The sequence below is a fragment of the Ranitomeya variabilis genome, chromosome 4 (assembly GCF_051348905.1).
Source record: "Ranitomeya variabilis isolate aRanVar5 chromosome 4, aRanVar5.hap1, whole genome shotgun sequence".
Lineage (NCBI taxonomy): Eukaryota > Metazoa > Chordata > Amphibia > Anura > Dendrobatidae > Ranitomeya > Ranitomeya variabilis.
Window position 1 is genome coordinate 336,711,751 of NC_135235.1, and position 23,321 is coordinate 336,735,071.

General features: G+C 48.9%; 1 protein-coding gene across 1 annotated transcript in view; it reads right to left on the minus strand.

Moving 5' to 3' along the window:
- Positions 1 to 19,253: 19,253 nt before the first annotated feature.
- TTC36 (tetratricopeptide repeat domain 36) overlaps positions 19,254 to 23,321 on the minus strand; it is a 49,564-nt gene continuing 45,496 nt past the window's right edge. Inside the window, exon 3 of the mRNA XM_077250593.1 lies at positions 19,254 to 20,613. Coding sequence (XP_077106708.1) covers positions 20,351 to 20,613 — 263 coding nt within the window. The 3' untranslated portion in view covers positions 19,254 to 20,350. The remainder of the gene's footprint in view (positions 20,614 to 23,321) is intronic.

Sequence of the window (23,321 nt, forward strand, 5' to 3'; positions counted from 1 at the left end):
ATCCAGCCAGTCTCGCCAGTTTCCCTCCTCCACCGGGTGTAGGTCACTGCATCGCCAGGCTCCAGATCAAAATCGTACCTTCCCCTGCAGGGCTCCACTTCTTCCCGATCCACACGGACCTGCAGTGGCTTCCCGATCTCCTGGATAACTCCCCTTCCTTTCCGGGAGTTAAAGGATATTACTACACCCCAGTGTGACGGTGGAACCTCCTCAACGCTCCTCAGATCGACCTGGGCTGCCGGTTGGGGCCTGTTCCGCCACGCTGTCATCAGGCGCTGCAGGTGCTCCGCCCCCGGCAGGATCCTCAGGCCCTGTGCCTGCAGCTCACACTCCGCCGCGGCCAGGATAAAAGAAGCGGGGGACACCGGAGACAGGCGGACCTCCGTAGGTTGGCCCAGCCGAGCGATCACACGAGCATCGGCTTCCAGGCGGCAGGCTATCTGCCGGGCCTCGGCTGCAGCCACACACTCCTCGGACATCGGCCATGGGGGTCGGCCTATCGGTAGCTCCGCCAGGGTCAGTTCCCGCAACGATGGCGCGTCCGGGGCTGTGTCGGGTTCTACAACCTCGTGCTGAGTTGGGGTACTCGCACGCGGGGCTTCCGGCGTCGCCATTTTCGCTTCTTCTCTGGTATCCTCTTCCCGCGGTCTCTTTCGTGGGCGGCCCCGTCTCCATGGTCTCCACCCTCCAAACAGGATCAGGAGGCGGACCTCGGCTGTTGACGGACACGTCCTCAGGACACAGAAATATTTAGACTGGGCGGCCATTGTCGTTCGCGCTCTCCAGCTTGTCCACGCCTACTCCACGCCCCTCTTCTCTCCTGCGCTCTCCTCAGCGCTACAATGGTGGCGGATTTTGGCGGTAAATGGCGCAGCACAGTATTTGCAATAAAGTACAGTCCAAGCACAGTAACTCACAATTCCAAGGCACACATGACCTGATTTTTCAGGCTTAAGTAGATCCTGTTCGTGACGCCAAGTTTGTAGCGCCCCCACTGCCGCAGGGCCGAGGGGTACCCGGTACCGGGCCTCTGAGTCTCTGCTCTGGGGTTGTCACGGTGGCTAGGCCCCGGCCCGTGACCCTGCCGAGGGGCGCACAGTTAAATAATAGAAGTGGAAGGTGGTGGTAGTGCGGTGCAGTAAATAACGAGGACACCAGGTTGCAGTCTCTTTACCTCTTTACTGAAGGTCTCTGGGTCCTCAGTCCGGAATATGAATCCCCAGGCTGCGCAAGTCCGGCCGGTCCAATGGCACCTCCAGAGTTCTCTTCACAGGTGGAAATCGGTGCCTTCCTACTAGCGCTATGTGTTGTGGTCCTCCCCTGCTGTGCTTACGGAAAGTCCCCACAACTGTTGTGTCTGTTTCTTAAGTTCCCTCACAACTCGATTAGATGATGTCCTGCTAATCCTCCGTCCCTCCCTGATGTTACGGTTAGGACGGCACCCGTATGACGGGTAGGCTCGGAGCTCTTCCGGGACCCTAGAGTCGCCCCTCTCCACAAGTTGCCCCCCAAGACTGCATAGGTGATTTAGGTGAGACAGCCCGCCTTTGACTGACTGTCCTGCCGTTGGTTTGAAGTATTGCCTGAAGCTGAATATAGTAATACTTCCTCGGCGTTCCGGCCGCCGGTTGTGCGCCTCAGTAGGATGTTGCCTCGGTCTTACAGCACGACTCCTACTGGTATTTCTCCTCTTGCTTTGATCTCGTTTCTCACTCAGCACAATATATCTCGCTTCTAATCCTTTCTTAGGGCACCGCCGCTATGCTGAGCAGGCACGGTCCCGTGACGTTCTTTCTTGTAGCCAGGCCTCTGTCAGGGTCCCAAACCTGACAGGGACCCTACCGAATCTTCCCCCACAACACCCTCTGCCACCAGGTGTTGTCTGGTCCAACCCAGTCAGCTTTCTGTCTAACTTCCTGCCTGACCCCCAGTTTTACCCACAGTGGTGAGGAGTGGCCTAATAAATAGCACCCTTAGCTCCCCCTGGAGGCCCGACTGTGAAATGTATTGGTGTATGTGATACCTGGTCAGATGAACTCCTTCAGTGCCATCAGACGTACCATAGCCCCCCTTAGCGGCGGAGCCACAGTACTGCAACGACCAGGACTCTGGGGCGCTGCAAGAGGATACCAGAAGGGGACCAGCCCTACACAGGCTGCCTCCTTCTGAGGCACAGAAGCCCGGTAGCTGGAACAGCGAGGGAGTAAGGACCTTTATGCTTTGCTCCAGAGACCGGCAGGACAGCTAATTGCAAGTTACCTGTCCACCCTACACCCAGGAGCAAGGGAAGGCTACTGATTTCCACCTGGACAAGGGGACTCTGGACTTGCCTCCAAACCGGCAGGACTCTGCCTGCCCTGTGATCTGGTGCCCTGGACTGTGGATGCTGGAGTCTTCAGTAAAGGTAAAGAGACTGCAACCTTGTGTACTCGTTCTTCTCTGCATGTCTCATCATTCACCACCTACACACCGGGAAGCCCTGGGGACATACTTCACCTGTGGGAAGGTATACCATCTAGCTGCCAAAGCATCACCCCAGCGGACCCCTTAAAGCAGCGTCGGTCACCCTGACCGAATACCACAGGTGGCGTCACGAACACTAACTTTATCCCTTTAAAGTCCTTTCCCTTTTTACACGGACGTCCCAGGGACACATACCGGGTCAGCCACCGTGACATCCCCCTGAGAACCGCAGGACCCGGTACCCCACGGCCCCATGGGGGCGCTCCACACACGTAGTTGGAGCCTCTGTGGATTTTTCCGCACCTGTTTTGAGAAATCTGCAGGTAAAAAGCACTGCGTTTTACCTGCGGATTTACTGCGGATTTACCACGGATTTTATGCTGTTTTTGTGCGGATTCCACCTGCAGTTTTACACCTCGGATTCCTATTATGGAGCAGGTGTAAACCACTGCGGAATCTACACAAAGAATGAACATGCTGCGGAATAAACAAAGCGTTTCCGCGCATTTTTTTCCACAGCTTGTGCACTGCAGATTTTGTTTTCCATAGGTTTACATGGTACTGTAAACTCATGGAAAACAGCTGCGAATCCGAAGCGGCGAAAACGCTGCGGATCTGCAGCAAAATCCGCAGCGTGTGCACATGCCCTGAGGCTCCGTGGGGACCATGGCCAGATTGCCCCCATGTGCGGCGGGCAGAGAGTGATCCCTGCAGCTCCACTGCCTGCAGGAGAAAATGTCAGCAGAGCTGCAAAAATCCATCCTCTGCTTCCTGCCCAGTGCTTTCTGTCTGACACAGGGGCCCGCGGCTTAGTGACTTCAGCATGCAGCGCACACCTGCGTCAGATAAAACATTTACAGCAACAACGATGGTGCAGGGAAATGGATGGAGAGGTGAGTGGTGTTTTGGTTTTTGTTTTTCATACCAATACACTGGGGAGAACAATGATGGAGGTGGGAGAGATGACAATGATGGGATGTGGGGTAGATAACAGTGATAGAGGTGGTAGAGAGGACAATGATTGGATGTGGGGTAGATGACAGTGATGGAGGTGGGGAGAGGACAATGATGGAGTTGGGGAAGAGGACAATGATGGAGGTGAGGGAGAGGACAATGATGGAGGTGGGGGAGAGGACAATGATGGAGGTGGGGGAGAGGACAATGATGGAGGTGGGGTAGATGACATTGATGGAGGTGGTGGAGATGACAGTGATGGAGGTGGTGGAGAGGACAATGTTGGGATGTGGGGGCGAGGACAATGATGGAGGTGGGAGAGAGGACAATGATGGAGGTGGGGGAGAGGACAATGATGGGATGTGGGGTAGATGACAGTGATGGAGGTGGGGGAGATGACAGTGATGGAGGTTGTGGAGAGGACGATGATGGGATGTGGGGGAGAGGACAATGATGGGATGTGGGGGAGAGGACAATGATGGAGGTGGGAGAGAGGACAATGATGGAGGTGGGGGTGAGGACAGGGATGGAGGTGGGGGAGAGGACAGGGATGGAGGTGGGGGAGAGGACAGGGATGGAGGTGGGAGGACAATGATGGGATGTGGGGGAAATGACACTGATGGGGGTGGGGGAGAGGGCAGTGATGGAGGTGGGGAGATGACAATGATGGATGTTGGGGAGAGGGCAGTGATAGAGGTGGGGGAGATGACAATGATGGATGTTGGGGAGAGGACAATGAGAAGATGAGGTATTGAGATGGGAGTAAAGGGGACATATAATGGACTTTTGGGGAGGGGTAGGAGGATGTTAGATATGGATGTAAAATGAATTTAGTGGTAGAGGAAGGTGCTACATCCCTGATCGCGTCCTCCTCCATCCCACAACTCATTATGACACTATCAGGGGCTTAAAATTTACTAGGGAGAGGAGGGGGTAAGGTGAATAGGACATTTTATAATGAATTGAAAAGTGGGAGAAGACGCTGTCTGGAACTTGTAATGAATTGGGAGGTGGCGGAGGATGCTCAGCACCTGATAGCGTCTTCTCACACCCCTAAATTCATTATGATGCTATCAAGGACTTTTATAATGAATGATGGGGGACACAGGACAGGGACTAAGGGTATGTGCCCATGGTCAGGAATTGCTGGTTTGACGCTGCTAATATATGCAGCGTCAATCCCACAGCGGACAGATGTTACAGCATAATGGATGGGATTTTTAGAAATCCCATGTCGACTATGCATCCACATAGTACTACGAAGGACTTGTCAGTCAGATAAGTAGAAATATAAAGGTTTATTTACAGTGTATTTTAGCCTGTGGTATAATCCAATCAGTAATTTACTTATATCAGCGAGCTGGACTAAAATATAACCTTTAATGTAAATTTACCAAAATAAAAATTAAAGGAAGCAAACCCGCCCCCCCCCCCAAAAAAAAAGTGCAAGGTGCATAGGACATACGACACTCAAATACTAAAAACAGTGGAAAGCATACGCATAATGGGGTATTCTACACATTAACTACTTGTATGCTCGAGATCAGCCATCAAACACAACCAGTGTTCACCATGAGTAACAATTGGTGTGATATAGTTAGGCTTTTATGGGCAATATTCTTATGTTGCCCCTATTGTCTCTATTCCACATGTCACAGCTTCTACAACCTCAGTTATACATAATAGACCTTGTATTGATGCTTGTCAGGTCCACATGTCTTTTACCTTATACCCTTTATGTAGTCACATATCCATTAAGGCTACTATACAGCATATTATAGGGTCATAAAGTATTCAAAATGTTAGTTCCCGGGTCAAGCCAGTTTTGTCAATGCACTCTGATTACTTTTACCCACCTCCTTAACAGGCTCATATGGGATTTCCTAGCATCAATATTATAAATACACATGGCAAATCAGAAGGATCTCACCCATCTGGATGTTATTTTTCCATAAACACCCTCCATTCTAGGAATCATGGTGGATCCTGTCCCCTTCTGTTCTCGACACCTTTCATTGTCCTCATCAGGGGATAACATTGGGGCCGGTACAATCATGCCATAAGTGAGACGCTGTCATTGAGCGTGTATCCTCTAGCGCTGCACGCCCCTAAATATGCGCCCTGCATTCTACTGTGCACGTGTTCCCGGCTCAGATGTCGCGCAATATCCGGTTTCCGGACCACTCGTACTCACCGGATGTGTGCTCGGTGGAACGCAAGCGCCAGAAAATCATCGTATGCCTGCATCCCCGGACACACATGCTGCGCACGCGCATAGTCCACGCATTTGCATACCCTATCCCTCACTTGCCGTATCTCATACATTGGCGGCGGGGATTCATCCAGGGCTCCGCCCAGTACTCTGGACGAATCAACTTGCGCCTACACTTTATTTACAGTGTAGTAGTACAGTGTGACGTTTCGGTCGGCAAGGACCTTCATCAGAGTACACACTGGTAAATTGTGAGTAGAAAAGACACGATGTCTGGTGGTATGGCCTCAAGGGTCCTTAATGAATTCAGCATCGATGTGGCTGTGTGGTCACGGCGTCCACCTCTTGTTCATGTGCACGCGATTAACGCTGCATTCACTCCGACCGAAATGTCACAAGGTAAATAAACCTTTATATTTCTACTTATCATAGTGCCAAGTCCTTCATAATACTATATGGTTTGGGGACCTGCTTGTGCACCAGTTCTTGGAGTGCCGCTATTATTCGTACCCAGAGGAGTAGCTAGGGTTTTGGTTTGGAAGGAGAAACTTCTGAGTGGACCCCTGTAGGCCCCATAGAATATAATACAGCCCCCCATAGAATATAATACAGTCCCCCCACAGAATATAAAACAGCCCCCATAGGATATAATGTAGGCCCCCATAGAATCTAATACAGCCCCCCATAGAATATAATGTAGGCACCCCATAGAATCTAATACAGCCCCCCATGAAATCTAATACAGCCCCCAATAAAATCTAATACAGCCCCCTCATAGAATCTAATACAGCCCCCTCATAGAATCTAATACAGCCCCCCATAGAATCTAATACAGCCCCCCACAGAATATAATACAGTCCCCCATAGAATATAATACAACCCCCCATAGAATATAATGTAGCCCCCCTCCCCCCCTCATTCATATATTAAACAAAAACACAATCCTCACATCTCCTCGTGCCCTGCGCTTCTCCCTGCTCTATGCTTCGGTCTCAGCAGCTGCAGTCTGCCCGGCACACAGCAGGTACGCTATGATGTGACGTCATCACGCACCTGCAGTGTCAGAGGCAGAGGGGAATGATGGGAGAGGGAGCATCAGCTGACGCTCTCTCCTCTCCTCCATCATTGCATTGAACTGTACCGGTGTCTTAGATGCTGGTATAGTTGAATGAGGCGGCACTGGTGGGGGGGGAGTCGGCGCTGGCAGCAGGCGACTGGCCTAGGGGCCCCTGGGGGAGTGGGGACCTTAAGCAACTCCCTGGTCTGCCTTCCGCTAACGCTGGCCCTGTCTGTATCTTACGAGTGAACCGATCTACCACAAGATATATATCAGTAGCTTTGTCGCCAAAAAAGGATGGGGGCCCAGACACATTTCTTGGACAGGGGCCACAAGCTGTCAGTGTCTGCTCCTGGCTCCCACTGTGTATGTATGTACATCCAAATCATCATACACATAAGTATGGAATACAATAACGACCATCCTAAGGGACACCAGTAGGGAACAATGGGAATAACAGTCACAGCATAAAACTATTAAAAAATTTATACTTGATCAGGTTTCTGAACTAGTGGGAAAATTCATAACAACATAGCGCCACGTGGTAACAGCTACCAACCACTATTATCATAACACTGAACCAAAATATAACAGTACAGTCCACATTCAGTGAGGGAAAATAAACACCAATTACATCAAAAGGGTTTAAAATGTCAGGAGAGAGGGAAGGTACAAAGAAACAGAGATTTATAATGTATGGAGGCTGGAGAGAACTCAGAAAAAGGCGAATAATGTAGCTACTACCCACAGACAGGATATCATATAAAGGAAGTATAAGTCAAATTCTTATCAATCCCATTGGAATGTATAGATGCCACCCTTAAAACTCCATTTGGATTGTTTTTGGAGAAGGAGTCTATTTTAATTCCCACTATCTGTATTGAACCCTTCTGAACTCTTTAATGCAAACACAGCCCTAGTAATGTTTAAGTGACCTCAACAAGTCTGACTATGGGAAAACGGATGGTAACCAGTAGTATAATACAGGCTATTTAGCAGCACATTGCAGATTCTGACTTGTTAGGGCTACCTGCATTGTAAAAACATACCAAAAGATATCAGTTTTGAGGGATCAGATTCCTGCCTTTATGATGTTTATTCACATGTATTGCCAATAGAAGAACTTGTGGCTTTGAAATGTGTTGGTGCAAAAATTATCCTTGGGGGAGTATCATGAGTATCGCTCTTTGCTAAATATTGTATGTTCTGTATTGAAAGTGAAGAAGTAATGGTGTCTCAACTAGGAGTGAAGCCATTTTCCCCTTGTTGGAATTTGCAAGAAGTCTACTATTCTTCAAATGGCTAAAAAATGAAAGTCTTTTTCTCAAGCTGTCCACAGATTAATGCAATGGCTTGTGAAAATGCTGTGCAAAAAATTACTCCAATTTTGGGAGCGGTTTCACGTTTGTGCACCCTCAAGAGGGTAAGTTTCCAGCACCACCAGTACTATACATGACATAATGGACGATGCTCATCTGAGCGTAGGCCATCTGCACTGGCGTAGCAGGAGGGTGTGTAGGGTTCTAGGGAGGCTGGGGCCAGAGCCGTAGTCATGGCCGTCAGTAACCCTGAAATCATCCCCTGGCCCCCTCCCAGCACAAGATCATGCTTTCTGCTCTGAGTACCTCGGTGCTGTTCCTCAACGTCATCTGGGTTCTCCCGGTACAAGAGTGCGTCCCCACAGACAGTTCCACAATTAAAGAGTCACAGTCCGGCTTCACTTTAACTTCAACGTCTTTACTTATCACAGCATTATCCAGAGCACAGTCATTCATTACAATTGGCAACGCTTTCCCTTGCCTCTTCTCAATGTTGCTAAGCCTGTCTCCCGGACGGTCCATACTATACGGTCCCTCAATGTCCAGTACCTCTGCTTTCCATGGGCGCATTCCTTGCAGTTTCACCCCGCTTCTGAGAATGGCGGCCCATGCAAAGATCTGCCACATGTTGGATCCCTTGTTCCCGTTCTGCTTAGCTCTTCCTTCTGATGACAACTGCAGACCCACTAATCCTGCACCGTCAATGCTGCTGCTGTGTGTGCTGTAACTCTCCAGCCCCTTGATACATTCTGCTGGGCCCACTCTTCTAATGTGAACATTGCGAGGCACGATGGGCCCTGGCCTAGCCAGCCCTGTGAGCTACACGGGCGCCCTGCCCTAACTGAACTAAAGCAGGAAGCTCTCTCTATCTTATTCCCACCATGCCCCTCCTATGCTATTTATTATAGAGCCTCCATCTAGTGGCCAACTTGGGGTACTACTCCCCTAACATTATACTGGCCTGGGGTCCTTCACTTTCCCTAAGAAAACAGTACATGTGAACAATGGCATGACAACATATTATACATTAGGCTCTTAGAGGTAATACACCTAGGGTATAGCAGTGTCTGTACGTAACCATGGTAATACACTTTAAATATGTAGCAGTACCACACATGGATAACAGTGATAATACATTGAATAATGTAGCAGTATCACCTGACAAAGGGGAAGTGGCTTAAGGGGGGAGGGGAACAAGGCAACAAACTATCACATACCCTACAGGTGCACAGTAAAGAAAATTCACAGGCAGATATTATGGCCAATCTAATCATTTTATCAGCTGTAAGTGAATGAAAGACGGCAATGATCTATGACTTATTCATATTAAGAAACAACGTTTTCCATGCTTTCAGTAAATAACCTGGTCTGATTTGGTGTGATAAAGCCATCAGCTGCACTGAATACCCTTTCTGACATTACGCTTAAGACGTAAGACACTAATACTGGTTTTGGTCCTGTACTAATGTAGGTTCTACTGCTGTTGTCATATACTGATGGTGCTCTTGGTGATGTATGTACAGATCTTTTCATGTACTGATGGCAGTTCTGTAGATGTATTCCTGTACTGATGATAGTTCTGATTACGTATTTATGTACTGATGTGTAGCTCTGGTGCTGTATCCATGTATTCATGAGGTTTCTGGTGATGTATTCATGTACTAATGATGGTTCTGGTAATGTAGTCATGTACTGATGGTGGATCTAGTGCTATGTTCTGGTCATGTATGTACTGATGACGGTTTTGGTGCTGTTATCAGATACTGATAGTACTTCTGGTGATGTATGCAAGTACCGATGATAGTCCTGCTGATGTGTTCCTGTACTGCTGCTGGTTCTGGTGATGTATTCATGTACTGGTATTGGTTCTTTTCATGTACAGATGTAATCCTTGTCAGATGGCACACTACTTTACTAACATAGCCATGAAGCACATTATCTCAAACAAAGTGTAACTTGCATTGCAAAAAAAGGTTTGTATATTACAGATGCTGCATAGTGTTTCTGATTCAAAGCAGTAAGCTGCGCACACTGAGCTGTGTACAGGATCAAAAGTAAGTCTAAGGGTCCATGTCTTCACTCTCACAGACAGGGCCGTATTTGCCACTAGGGCGCCAGGATGCGGCACCTGAGCAAGGTTTGGGGTTTTTTTAAGGCTGGGGTCCGCCCACCCACCACCTCCCCACCTCCTTGAAGATGATATACTCACCCTCCTCCAGCGGTGCCTGGTCTCAGCGCCGGCAGCAAGTTCTGTGCTCACAGCGGTCACGTGGTACCGCTCATTAAGGTGATGAATATGGATGCATATTCATGATCTTAATGAGCGGTACCATGTGACCGCTCACACAGGAAGAAGCTTTGGAGTCGGGATAGAGGTGCAGGAGGAAGAGTCTGTTCAGCGCGCTGTGAGGAGGGTGAGTATGATGGGCGGGGGAAGAGAAGGAGGACAGGGGAGGAGAAGGAAGACGGGGAGCCACGCATACAAGGATGGGAGGAGGTGGGGGGAACGGAGCCACGCATACAAGGATGGGAGGAGGTGGGGGGAACAGAGCCTCGCATACAAGGATGGGAGGAGGGGGAATGAAGCCATGCATATAAGGATGGGAGGAGGGGGGGAACGAAGCCCCGCATACAAGGATGGGAGAAAGGGGGAACTGAGGCACGCATACAAGGATGGGAGGAGGGGGGATGGAGCCATGCATACAAGGATGGGAGGAAGGGGGAACTGAGCCACGCATACAAGGATGGGAGGAGGGGGGCGGAGCCACGCATACAAGGATGGGAGGAGGTGGGGGGAACGGAGCCACGCATACAAGGATGGGAGGAGGTTGGGGGAACGGAGCCACGCATACAAGGATGGGAGGAGGGGGGGACGGAGCCACGCATACAAGGATGGGAGGAGGGGGGGACGGAGCCACGCATACAAGGATGGGAGGAGGTGGGGGAACGGAGCCACGCATACAAGGATGGGAGGAGGTTGGGGGAATGGAGCCATGCATACAAGGATGGGAGGAGGGGGGATGGAGCCACGCATACAAGGATGGGTGGAGGGGAAACGGAGCCACGCATACAAGGATGGGAGGAGGGGGGGACAGAGCCACGCATACAAGGATGGGAGGAGGTGGGAGAACGGAGCCACGCATACAAGGATGGGAGGAGGTGGGGGAACGGAGCCACGCATACAAGGATGGGAGGAGGTGGGGAGAACAGAGCCACGCATACAAGGATGGGAGGAGGGGGGACGGAGCCACGCATACAAGGATGGGAGGAGGTGGGGGAACCGAGCCACACATACAAGGATGGGAGGAGGTGGGGGAACCGAGCCACGCATACAAGGATGGGAGGAGGTGGGGGGAACGGAGCCACACATACTAGGATGGGAGGAGGTGGGGGAACGTAGCCACGTATACAAGGATGGGAGGAGGGGGGACGGAGCCACGCATACCAGGATGGGAGGAGGGGGGAACTGAGCCACGCATACAAGATTGGGAGGAGGTGGGGGGAATGGAGCCACGCATACAAGGATGGGAGTGGGGGAGCGGAGCCACGCATACAAGGATGGGAGGAGGGGGGAACGAAAGCCACGCATACAAGGATGGGAGAGAGGGGAGCAGAGCCATGCATACAAGGATGGGAGGAGGGGGAGCAGAGCCACACATACAAGGATGGGAGGAGGGGGAGCAGAGCCACACATACAAGGATGGGAGGGAGGATGAGATGAGCCATGCATACAGGATGGGATGGGGGAGATGAGCCATGCATACAGGATGGGAGGGGGGAGATGAGCCATGTATACAAGATGGGAGGGGGGGCATTATACAGTATAGAGCATCATGTGTGGCCATTATACAGTATGGAGCATCATGCGGGGTCATTATACAGTATTGAGCATCATGTGGGGTCGTCATACAGTATGGAGCATCATGTGTGGCCATTATACAGTATAGAGCACTGTGTGGCCATTTTACAGTATTGAACATCATGTGTGGCCATTATACAGTATGGAGCATCATGTGTTGCCATTATACAGTATAGAACACTGAGTGGCTATTATTGTCATGTCGGACGCTGTTCAGACCAGGTCGTTCGACAGACAGCGGTAATTCTGCTTTAGACCACTATGCGCTCATTGGCGTCGGCTAGATTTTATCTAGCTGGTCCAGGGTTAAATTACCTGGTGCTCGGATTGGAAGCTGGGCCATGCCCACTGCCTTTAAATAGTTCTCCTGAACATTGGGCGTCGCCGATTATAGCTTCTGTCTTGTGCGTGGTTATCTCGGTCTGGAGTGGTGAGCTAGTAGTTGGAGTATCGTTGCTGGTGGTGTATTTCCCTTTGTCTTATTTGCTCCTTCCTATATTTGTATTTGTTTTGCCCTTTGCATTTATAGTGTATTCCTGAGTGACTGCGGCGTGGTGCTTATTTTTCCGTTATCCTTGTCTGTGCTAACTGTGGGTATTGGAGTGTGGACTCTTCACTGGGTGGTGGGTTGTGGTTTCAGCCTAGGGTTGAAACAGAAGATCGGCCTCCACCCTCGCCCTAGATATGCACACCATCAGTGTAAACTCTGGGAGAGGGTCAGTCAGGGTTTCCCTAGTCTGAGGGAAATCGCAGGGGCCCGGGTTATTAGCTCTTTCCTGCCTAGGTCTCCAGTGACATTATAATAGGCCAACATTATTTCCATGGATCCCATGATTTCCTTAACCCGCCAGTTGGAGGCGCTGTCCCTGCAGGTCACTGAGTTAAGGGGGGCAGTGCAGCAACAGGGACTAGCAGTGTCTAATGTGCAAGCCGGAATTACAGGTAAAGTTGCTGAGCCTAAGTTTCCTTTGCCTGAAAAATTTGCTGGGGAACGCAGTAGATTTGTTTCTTTTCGTGAAGCTTGCAAACTGTATTTCCGTATGCGCCCGATCTCCTCCGGTAATGAGGCTCAGCGTGTGGGCCTGGTGTTGTCATTATTAAGCGGGGATCCCCAAGCATGGCCGTTTTCTTTGCCATCTGATTCTGCTGCATTTGACTCTGTGGAGAGTTTTTTTTCCTCTATTGGACACTTTTTACCATGAGCCTGACAGAATGGCTCTAGCAGAATCTAAGATACGTACTATTCGCCAGCCCTCCTGATGTACGAGACTCCTGCTTCTCTAGATTCCGCTATGAGTCTTGTTGTCCGCATTGATCGCCGTTTGCGCCAGGGGGATCATAAGACGCCGCCTGTGGGTGAAGGTTTAGGTTCACGTGAGGTTGCTGCAGGTGAGCCCATGGAACCTATACAAATCGCAGGGGTATCACATGTTAAGAATCGAGCCCCTGTACTCAGGAAGCAGGGAGCCTGTTTTTTCTGCGGTAAAACTGGTCATTTTATTAATATCTATCCTCTGCTGTCAAAGAAAGATGCAACGGCGGAAAAACTTTTAAGCTCAGAGGGTGTGGAGGAGTCCAATCTGAGCTTATGTATATCCTCCATGATGGTTTCTCAGTGCATGCTCCCTGCCAAAGTTGTTGTCGCTGGCAGAGAGCTGCCAATCACTGTTTTTGTGGATAGTGGTTCTGTCACAAATCTCATTGATGAGGAGTTTGCGCGCACTGCTGGTTTTAGGATCGAAAAACGGCCTCATCCTATCCGCGTGGTCACCATCAATTCTGCTCCTCTCCCACAGGGGGAGATTACTGAGTTTGTGGCTGAGGTTAAACTTCACATTGGGGTTCTTCATTTCGAGCAGGTTACATGTAAGGTGCTCAAGCGTCTTCCGACACTATTGGTTCTGGGTTTCCCATGGTTGTCTACACACAACCCGGTTATTAACTGGAAAACTCAGGACATAATTCAGTGGAGTGATTTCTGTCAGGAGAATTGCTTGGCCACATGTGTTTCTGCTGTGACTCCAAGCGTTCCTGAGTCACTTTTGGATTTTGTGGATGTGTTCTCTGAGAAGGGTTGTTCAGAGTTGCCACCATATCGCTCCTATGACTGTTCTATCAGGTTTAAACCAGGGGCCAAGTTGCCTAAAGCAAGGATGTTTAACAACTCCGGTCCGGAGAGACAAGCGCTAAAGGATTACATTGATGAAAGTTTGAGCAAAGGGCACATCAGGCCTTCATCCTCACCAGTGGCAGCAGGGTTCTTCTTCGTTAAGAAGAAAGATGGTGGACTACGGCCGTGTCTGGATTTCAGGGAGTTGAACCAGATTACGGTTCGCGATCCATACCCCATGCCATTGATACCGGATTTGTTCAACCAGGTGACAGGTGCTAAGTGGTTTACCAAGCTTGACCTCAGGGGGGCGTACAACCTCATAAGAGTCCGTCAAGGTGATGAGTGGAAGACGGCTTTTAATACCCCTGAGGGTCATTTTGAAAATTTGGTGATGCCATTTGGGTTGACAAACGCACCTGCAGTGTTTCAACATTTCATAAATGATGTGTTTTCGCATGTTTTGGGGAAATTCGTTATTGTGTACCTAGATGACATCCTCATATATTCTTGCGACCGTGATACTCATTTAGATCATGTCAGGCAGGTGTTACAGCTCCTCAGAGAGAATAAGCTGTATGCAAAATTGGAGAAATGTGTATTTTCCGTACAGGAGTTGCCTTTCTTGGGCTATATTGTGTCTACTTCTGGTTTTAAAATGGACGCCGCCAAGGTGCAAGCGGTGTTGCATTGGGAACGGCCTGATAACCTAAAAGCACTTCAGCGGTTCCTTGGGTTTTCTAACTACTATAGGAAGTTTATCAAGGATTTTTCTATCATTGCTAAACCGCTAACTGACATGACTAAAAAGGGTACCAATTTCTCCGTTTGGCCTGAGGCTGCTGTGTGCGCATTTGAATCTCTTAAAAACAGGTTTGTTTCGGTTCCCATTCTGGTGCAACCAGATGTATCGAAACCTTTTGTTGTAGAAGTTGATGCGTCTGAGGTTGGTGTGGGGGCGGTGTTGTCACAAGGCTCCTCCTTGAGCGGTTTGCGTCCGTGCGCTTATTTGTCCAAGAAACTGTCGCCCGCCGAACGTAACTACGATATCGGCAACAGAGAGTTGTTGGCAATCAAATTGGCCTTTGAGGAATGGCGACACTTCTTGGAGGGGTCGGTTCATCAGGTTACTGTTATTACCGACCATAAGAATTTGCTTTATTTGGAGTCTGCCAAGCGTCTGTCTCCCAGGCAGGCTCGCTGGGCATTGTTTTTCACGTGGTTCAACTTTGTGGTCACTTACAGACCTGGTTCTAAAAACACTAAGGTGGATGCTTTGTCCAGGTGTTTCCCAGGGGGAGAGCCTCGGGAAGATCCAGTACCCATCCTCCAAAAGGGTGTTGTGGTTTCGGCTCTCACTACCGAGGTTGAGGCTGAGATTGCCGAGGCCCAGGAGGAGGTACCATCTGAGCTTCCCGTCAACAAAACGTTTGTACCGCTTCATCTCCGCTTAAAGGTTTTGGCGGAGCATCATGATGCCGTCCTGGCTGGCCATCCAGGGGTTAGGGGTACCTTGGAGTTGGTGTCACGTCGGTTTTGGTGGCCCAAGATTCGACAGGACGTGGTCTCATGCGTGTCAGCTTGCACCACGTGCGCTCTACTTCCTCTCGAGGTACCTAGTAAGCCATGGACGGAAATCTCCATGGATTTTATCACTGACTTGCCCTCCTCAGCTGGGAACACGGTCATCTTGGTGATTGTTGATCGGTTCTCAAAAATGTCGCACTTTGTGTCTTTGCCTTCGTTGCCTAACGCTAAGACTCTGGCTCAGGTATTTGTGCAGGAAGTGGTCAGACTTCATGGGGTTCCGTCTGACATCGTTTCTGATAGGGGGTCTCAGTTTGTGGCAAAATTTTGGAAAGCATTTTGTTCACAGCTGGGGATCAAGTTGTCTCATTCTTCATCCTCAGTCAAATGGTCAGACAGAGCGTATGAATCAAAATTTGGAACAGTACTTATGCTGCTTTGTTTCAGATAACCAGGAGGAGTGGTCGACGTTCCTTCCTTTGGCTGAGTTTGCCATCAATAATCACCGCCAGGAGTCTTCTGGGGAGTCTCCGTTTTTTTGTGTTTACGGGCTACATCCTCAATTTTGTACTTTGAGTCAGAGGGGCTCTTCCGGCGTTCCGGAGGAAGACGTTAGGAGCACAATTATCATCAGTCTGGAGGAGAGTTAAACAGCTCCTGTTGAGTGTGGGTGCTAGGTACAAACGTGTGGCTGACAGTAGGCGTGTGCCAGGTCCGGACCTGAGTGTGGATGACTGGGTGTGATTATCCACAAAAAACATAAGACTCAAGATACCATCCCTTAAATTGGGTCCACGGTATATTGGTCCATTTAGGGTCACCGCCGTCATTAACCCAGTAGCGTACCGGTTGGAGCTTCCTACGGTGTATAAGATACACAACGTGTTCCAAAGGTCTCTTTTAAAGAAGGTGGTAGGTTCCGTGGACGCGGCGCCTATGCCACCTCCAGTCTTGGTGGATGGTAATTTGGAATTTGAAGTCTCCAAGGTGGTTGACTCTCGTGTAGTGCGCCGCACTTTACAGTACTTGGTACACTAGCGTGGTTATGGGCCTGAGGAGAGGTCCTGGGTACCAGCCTCGGACGTTCATGCGGATCAGCTGGTCAGGTTTTTTCACCGCCGCCATCCGGACAAGTCGGGTCCTATAAGCCGTGAGGGCCCTGGGGTCCCTCGTAGAAGGCGGGGTACTGTCATGTCGGACGCTGTTCAGACCAGGTCGTTCGACAGACAGCGGTAATTCCGCTTTTGACCACTATGCGCTCATTGGCGTCGGCTAGATTTTATCTAGCTGGTCCAGGGTTAAATTACCTGGTGCTCGGATTGGAAGCTGGGCCATGCCCACTGCCTTTAAATAGTTCTCCTGAACATTGGGCGTCGCCGATTATAGCTTCTGTCTTGTGCATGTTATATCGGTCTGGAGTGGTGAGCTAGGAGTTGGAGTATCGTTGCTGGTGGTGTATTTCCCTTTGTCTTATTTGCTCCTTCCTATATTTGTATTTGTTTTGCCCTTTGCATTTATAATGTATTCCTGAGTGACTGCAGCGTGGTGCTTATTTTTCCGTTATCCTTGTCTGTGTTAACTGTGGGTATTGGAGTGTGGACTCTTCACTGGGTGGTGGGTTGTGGTTTCAGCCTAGGGTTGAAACAGGAGATAGGGCGAGGGTGGAGGCCCAGACATGCACACCATCAGTGTAAACTCTGGGAGAGGGTCAGTCAGGGTTTCCCTAGTCTGAGGGAAATCGCAGGGGCCCGGGTTATTAGCTCTTTCCTGCCTAGGTCTCCCGTGACAATTATACAGTATTGAGAATCATGTGTGGCCATTATACAGTATGGAGCATCATGTGTGGCCATTATACAGTATAGAGCACTGTGTGGTCATTATACAGTATGGAGCACTGTGTGGTCATTATACATTATGGTGCACTGTGTGGCCATTATACAATATTGAGCATCATGTGGGGCCATTATACAGTGTGGAGCACTGTGTGGCCATTATACAGTATTGAGCATCATGTGGGGTCATTATACAGTATGGAGCACTGTGTGGCCATTTTTTTTTGTTTATAATTATTGTTTATGAAACAGTGTGATCAGCAGTACTAAATAGGTGTGGCCCTCGTTCCCTTCTTCAAAAGTTGGGAGGTATGATACTGCATTTGCCAGATGGCGGCAAGTGCTGCAAATGTCCACAAATCCGATAGGGAATGAATGAGGCGGAACTCAGTGTTGCCGTAAGTGATCCGTTACGCGGCAGATGCGGAAAAACTGCCGGATCTGCTGCAAAAGGCTACTTTCACATCAGCGATTTTTTACAAAGTCACTGCCGATAGTGTCATACTTACCAAAGAGGGAGGCAGCACTAAAAGTGCCTAGGGCAGCAGAAACTCTAAATACGGCCCTGCTCACAGAGTTGTGTACATACCCATAGACTATTGAACTGGTACACTGTTGTGTGCGTGCAGCTCATTTAGGATCATTCGTTATCAAAATTTGCAATTCTGAGGTAAAATCTGTATTCAGTGAAGACACTTTCCCATTACTGAGATAGGAATTGGCATTTGATATGGATATAATTCTGAGGAGATGGGAGGAGGGAGAAACTAGAGACAGAGCTCCTCCTCTCCTTCCTTTCTAAATAGAATCTTATCAGTATCAGCCGCCATCTCCGATCTCCATGATGGGAAAGTGTCTTCACTGAATAAGGGAAGATATATATCTTGGTACACTGAATAAAGATTTTACCTCAGAATTGAGAATTTTGGTAATGACTGATCAATTCTGGCAGAGAAATAAGCAGATTTCTATGATAAGATATATTACTCCCAAGCAACATGCCCGCTGCCTTGGGGTCATACTTGATTCCAAGCTTTCATTCACCCCCCCACATCTGATCACTGGCTTGCTCGTGTTATCTGCACCTCAAAAACATTAATAGAAGTCGCCCTTTTCTTACTTTCGACTCTGCAAAAACTCTCACTGTTTCTCTTATTCATTCCCGTCAGGACTATTGCAACTCTCTACTAATCGGCCTCCCTCTTACCAAACTCTCCCCTCTCCAATCTGTCGTGAATGCTGCAGCCAGGATCATATTCCTCGCCAATCGTTATACCGATGCCTCTACCTTGTGCCAGTTATTACACTGGTTACCCATCCACTCCAGAATCCAGTACACAACTATTACCCTCACTCACAAAGCACTCCATGGTTCAGCACCACCCTACATCTCCTCCATGGCCTCAGCCTACCACCCTACCCGTGCTCTCCGTTCTGCTAATGACCTGAGGTTAACATCCTCAATAATCAGAACCTTCCACTCCCATCTCCAAAACTTTTCACGTGCTGCGCCAATTCCCAGGATAATACGATTAATCCCCACAGTTTTAAGCATGCCCTAAAAACGCATTTGTTCAGACTGGCCTACCGCCTCAACGCATTAACTTAACTATCCCTGTGTGGCCCATTCAAAATGACTTAAACCATAATCAGGTTCCTCACATCATGTTTCTCATAAGCTTTATGCAGTTAATTAGCCCTCTGTGTCTGTACTGTTACATAATTAGGCTGTTAACTAGTTCCTGCAGCTGTACATGAACACCCGATCCTTATACTATGGCTGGTCCAAACAACGAAAGCAATTGTTACCGTCCACCTCTCGTGTCTGCCCTTTTCCTCATAGTTTGTAAGCTTGTGAGCAGGGCCCTCACTCATGGTATCGGTTTTGATCTGTGTTCATTGTTATGCTGTAATGTCTATTGTCTGTACAAATCCCCACTATAATGTAAAGTGTTGCGGAATATGTTAAAAATGTATTATTATTATTATAATATTACAAAGTTGCGTATTTTCACGTGTACTATTGATCTATGAAATAAATATTATAACAATGGTTTTCTTTTTAGCAGGTTTTTACACCCCAAAATAACGTCATCATTGTAAAGTACCTATAACTTTGATTATGTCCATAGCTTTGTTTTACATGTCTATGCCTCTGTCCTTGCAAATGAGCCACAAGTGCAAGGGGTTTGTTCCTGCACCCACAGCCATCTGGCCGCTCTCTCTCTCTTTGCCTGTTGCTGGCATCCTGTCAGACAAGTATTCACATTAGGCAGGTTGCCAGCAAACTGGAGATCGCCTTGTTGCTGGCTGCTGGGCATGCACGAATTGGCCAAATAATGTGCTAAGTATCTCAATTTTTTCTAATTATCTAGAGCATTAATGCTATTCATATTTCATATATTTCAAATTTATATGCTCTCCAGTTATGGCCCTGAATCCTGCTCCCTGCACTCCCTCAGAAATACATACCTCATCCTCCCTTCTATGGGAACTGTATTCAGGGATCTTCTCTGTAACCTCCGGCGTGCACAAAGAGTGCGCGCACTTCCTCATAGCATAGTCATTGTTAGGAACCATGTGTACATAGGGATGACTATGCAGGGAGGAAGTGGGGAGAGCACCTTCTTGGCACGCATGCCGGAGGTCACTGGAGCAGAAGTCGCCAGCGCCTGCGCAGAAGATCCCTGAATACAGTCTCCATAGAAGAGAGGATAAGGTATGTATTCTTGAGGGAGCGCAGGGCGCAGGATTCCGGGCCATAACTGACGTGCATGGGAGGGGGGTAGTATTATTATGAAGACAGGAGGCAGGGATTTCTTACAGCAGGGCACGCCCCGGAGCCTGGAAAAAATCATTAATATAAAGACAGAATATAACATTTCTCAGCAACAAGACCATTAATATGAGTCATGCAGGTAGGACTAGTGTAACATTTCTATCACCTGTATGCCCATATTAATAGGTCATATATGTCCGGGGGTGACAGATTCCCTTTAAACCCAGTCTGACTGTTATCACTCCTGGATGTCCGGCTCCTGCAGTTTCTGCACCATATCCATTAACATGCGGTTACAGAGAGCAGCATATGGGTTTAGTAGCACTAACTGCTCTCTGGCAAAGTCACTTCCTAGCTGTGCAGCTTTCTGGAAGTCCTCTCTAGCTGCTTCGTCCTTTCCTTTTAGCCGTAATATTAGTCCTCTTTGGACCAGAGCTTGACGTCCTGCGATCCCCATTCCTTTACTCAATTCTACTGCCTGGTTCAGGTCTTGCAGTGCTCCTAGAGGGAAAAAACAATCGATTGAATTATTATGTTTTGTACTTCTGATAAAACATTATACAAATTCAATTTCTGTACAAAGATGATGGGATCGTGCCCCTATACAAAGGTGACGGGATCGTGTCCCTATACAAAGAGGACGGGATCGTGCCCCTATACAAAGATGAGGGGATCGTGCCCCTATACAAAGATCACGGGATCCTGCTCCTGTACAAAGATCACAGGATCCTGCTCCTGTACAAAGATAACGGGATTATGCCCCTGTACAAAGAGGATGGGATCGTGCCCCTGCAGCGCCCTAGGGTCCTGGTCGTTGCAGTAATGTCATTTCCCTCTAGGGGGGAGTGATGTTACGTTTGAAGGCAATGAAGGAGATCTCACTACCAGGTAACACCAACACACAACACATTTCATACTCCAGTCCACCAGGGGGAGCTATGCTCCTATTTATTAGGGCACTCTTCACAATTAGGTAAAACTGGTGGTCTGGATAGGAAGTAGGTAGTTGGTCCCTGACAGGGGTGGGATCCTGTCAGAGGTCTAGACAGAAGGCCATGGAGCTGCGCCTGCCCCACGTGCGGCAGCATCCTAAGAAAAAGACACGAACAGAGAACTGTATTGTAGAGAGTGAGAAGAAGTCTTAGCAAAAGGAGCGGAAACCAGAAGGAGTTTCTGCCCTACACAGGCTGCCTCCTTCTGAGGCGCAGGATCCAGTAGCTGGAACACCAAGGGAGCAACAGTCCTTTATGTTTTGCTCCAGGTTTTGTTCCTATCCATCTGGGGGACAGAGAGACACATAACATCTAGAACCTCTACAACAGTTGTGAGGACCTTATGAGAGGCTCAGCAGTAAGGTACTACAACACCCAGGCGCTAGAGGAAGGCTACTGATTTCCACCTGGATAAGAGGACTCTGGATTTGCCTCCAAACCGGCCGGACTCTGCCTACCCTGTGATCTGGTGCTCTGGACTGTGGATGCTGAAGTCTACAGTAAAAGAGACTGCAACCTTGTGTCCTCGTTATTCACTGCGCCTCACACCATCCACCATCTACACATTGGGAAGCCCTGGGCACATACTTCACCTGTGGGAAGGTATACCATCTAGCTGCCATAACATCACCCCAGCGGACCCCTAAGCAGCGTCGGTCACCCTGACCGAATACCACAGGTGGCGTCACGAACATTTCCCCTTTAAAGACCTTTCCCCTTTTACAACGGACCTCCCAAGGGCCACTACCAGGTCAGCCACCGTGACATCCCCTTTGAGAACCAAAGGACCTGGTACCAACTACCCCACTGCCCTACGGGGGCGCTCCACCCCTATATAAAGATAACGGTATCGTGCCCCTGTACAAAGTTAACGGGATCGTGCCCCTGTACAAAGTTAACGGGATCGTGACCCTGTACAAAGATGACGGGATCCTGCCCCTGTACCAAGGGGACGGGATCGTGACCCTGTACAAAGATGACGGGATCCTGCCCCTGTACCAAGGTGACGGGATCGTTCCCTTTTACAAAGATAATAGGATCGTGCCCCTATACAAAGATAATGGGATCGTGCCCCTGTACAAAGATCATGGGATCCTGCCCCTGTACAAAGATCACGGGATCCTGCCTCTGTACAAAGGTGACGGGCTCGTGCCCCTATATAAAGATAATGGGATCGTGCCCCTGTACAAAGATGACGGGATCGTGCCCCTGTACAAAGATGACAGGATCGTGCCCCTGTACAAAGATGACGGGATCGTGCCCCTGTACAAAGATGACGGGATCGTGCCCCTGTACAAAGATGATGGGATCGTGCCCCTGTACAAAGATAACGAAATCCTGCCCCTGTACAAAGAAAATGGGATCGTGACCCTGTACAAAGATGACAGGATCCTGCCCCTGTACAAAGATGACGGGATCCTGCCCCTGTACAAGGATGAAGGGATCCTGCCCTTGTACATAGATGACAGGATCCTGCCGTTGTACAAAGATGACGGGATCGTGCCCCTGTACAAAGATGACGGGATCGTGCCCTGTACAAAGATGACAAGATCCTGCCCCTGTACAAAGATGACGGGATCCTGCCCCTGTACAAAGATGACGGGATCGTGACCCTGTACAAAGATAATGGAATCCTGCCCCTGTACAAAGATGACGGGATCGTGCCCCTGTACAAAGATGACGGGATCGTGCCCCTGTACAAAGATGACGGGATCGTGCCCTGTACAAAGATGACAGGATCCTGCCCCTGTACAAGGATGACGGGATCCTGCCCCTGTATAAAGATGACGGGATCGTGCCCCTGTACATTTTGATACCTTTGAACAACACAACATACATTTCTAATAAAATAAGCTTCACATTTTTTTTCCAAGGAAAGTTAAATGGTTACTAAAAGCAGAAGTATCAGGAGGGAAAACTAATACATTCTGTGCATAAATAATCATAATTGTAAACAATTTTTTAAATCTGTCTGATTAGCTTATATCTACTGAACAATTATAACAATTGTCATCATTTAAAGGGAATCTGTCAATAGCATCCACCCTCCTAAGCTGTCTATATGGACTTGTAGGTCACAGGAAGTTGAATATAATGATATCTGAGATCAGATGTCTTATTCTAGAGAAATCCAGATTTTTCTTATATGTATGTGCTGTTATATGTTGTTAAGATCTATGGGTCGGACAAATGGAGCGCCCGCCAGGGGGTACTCGG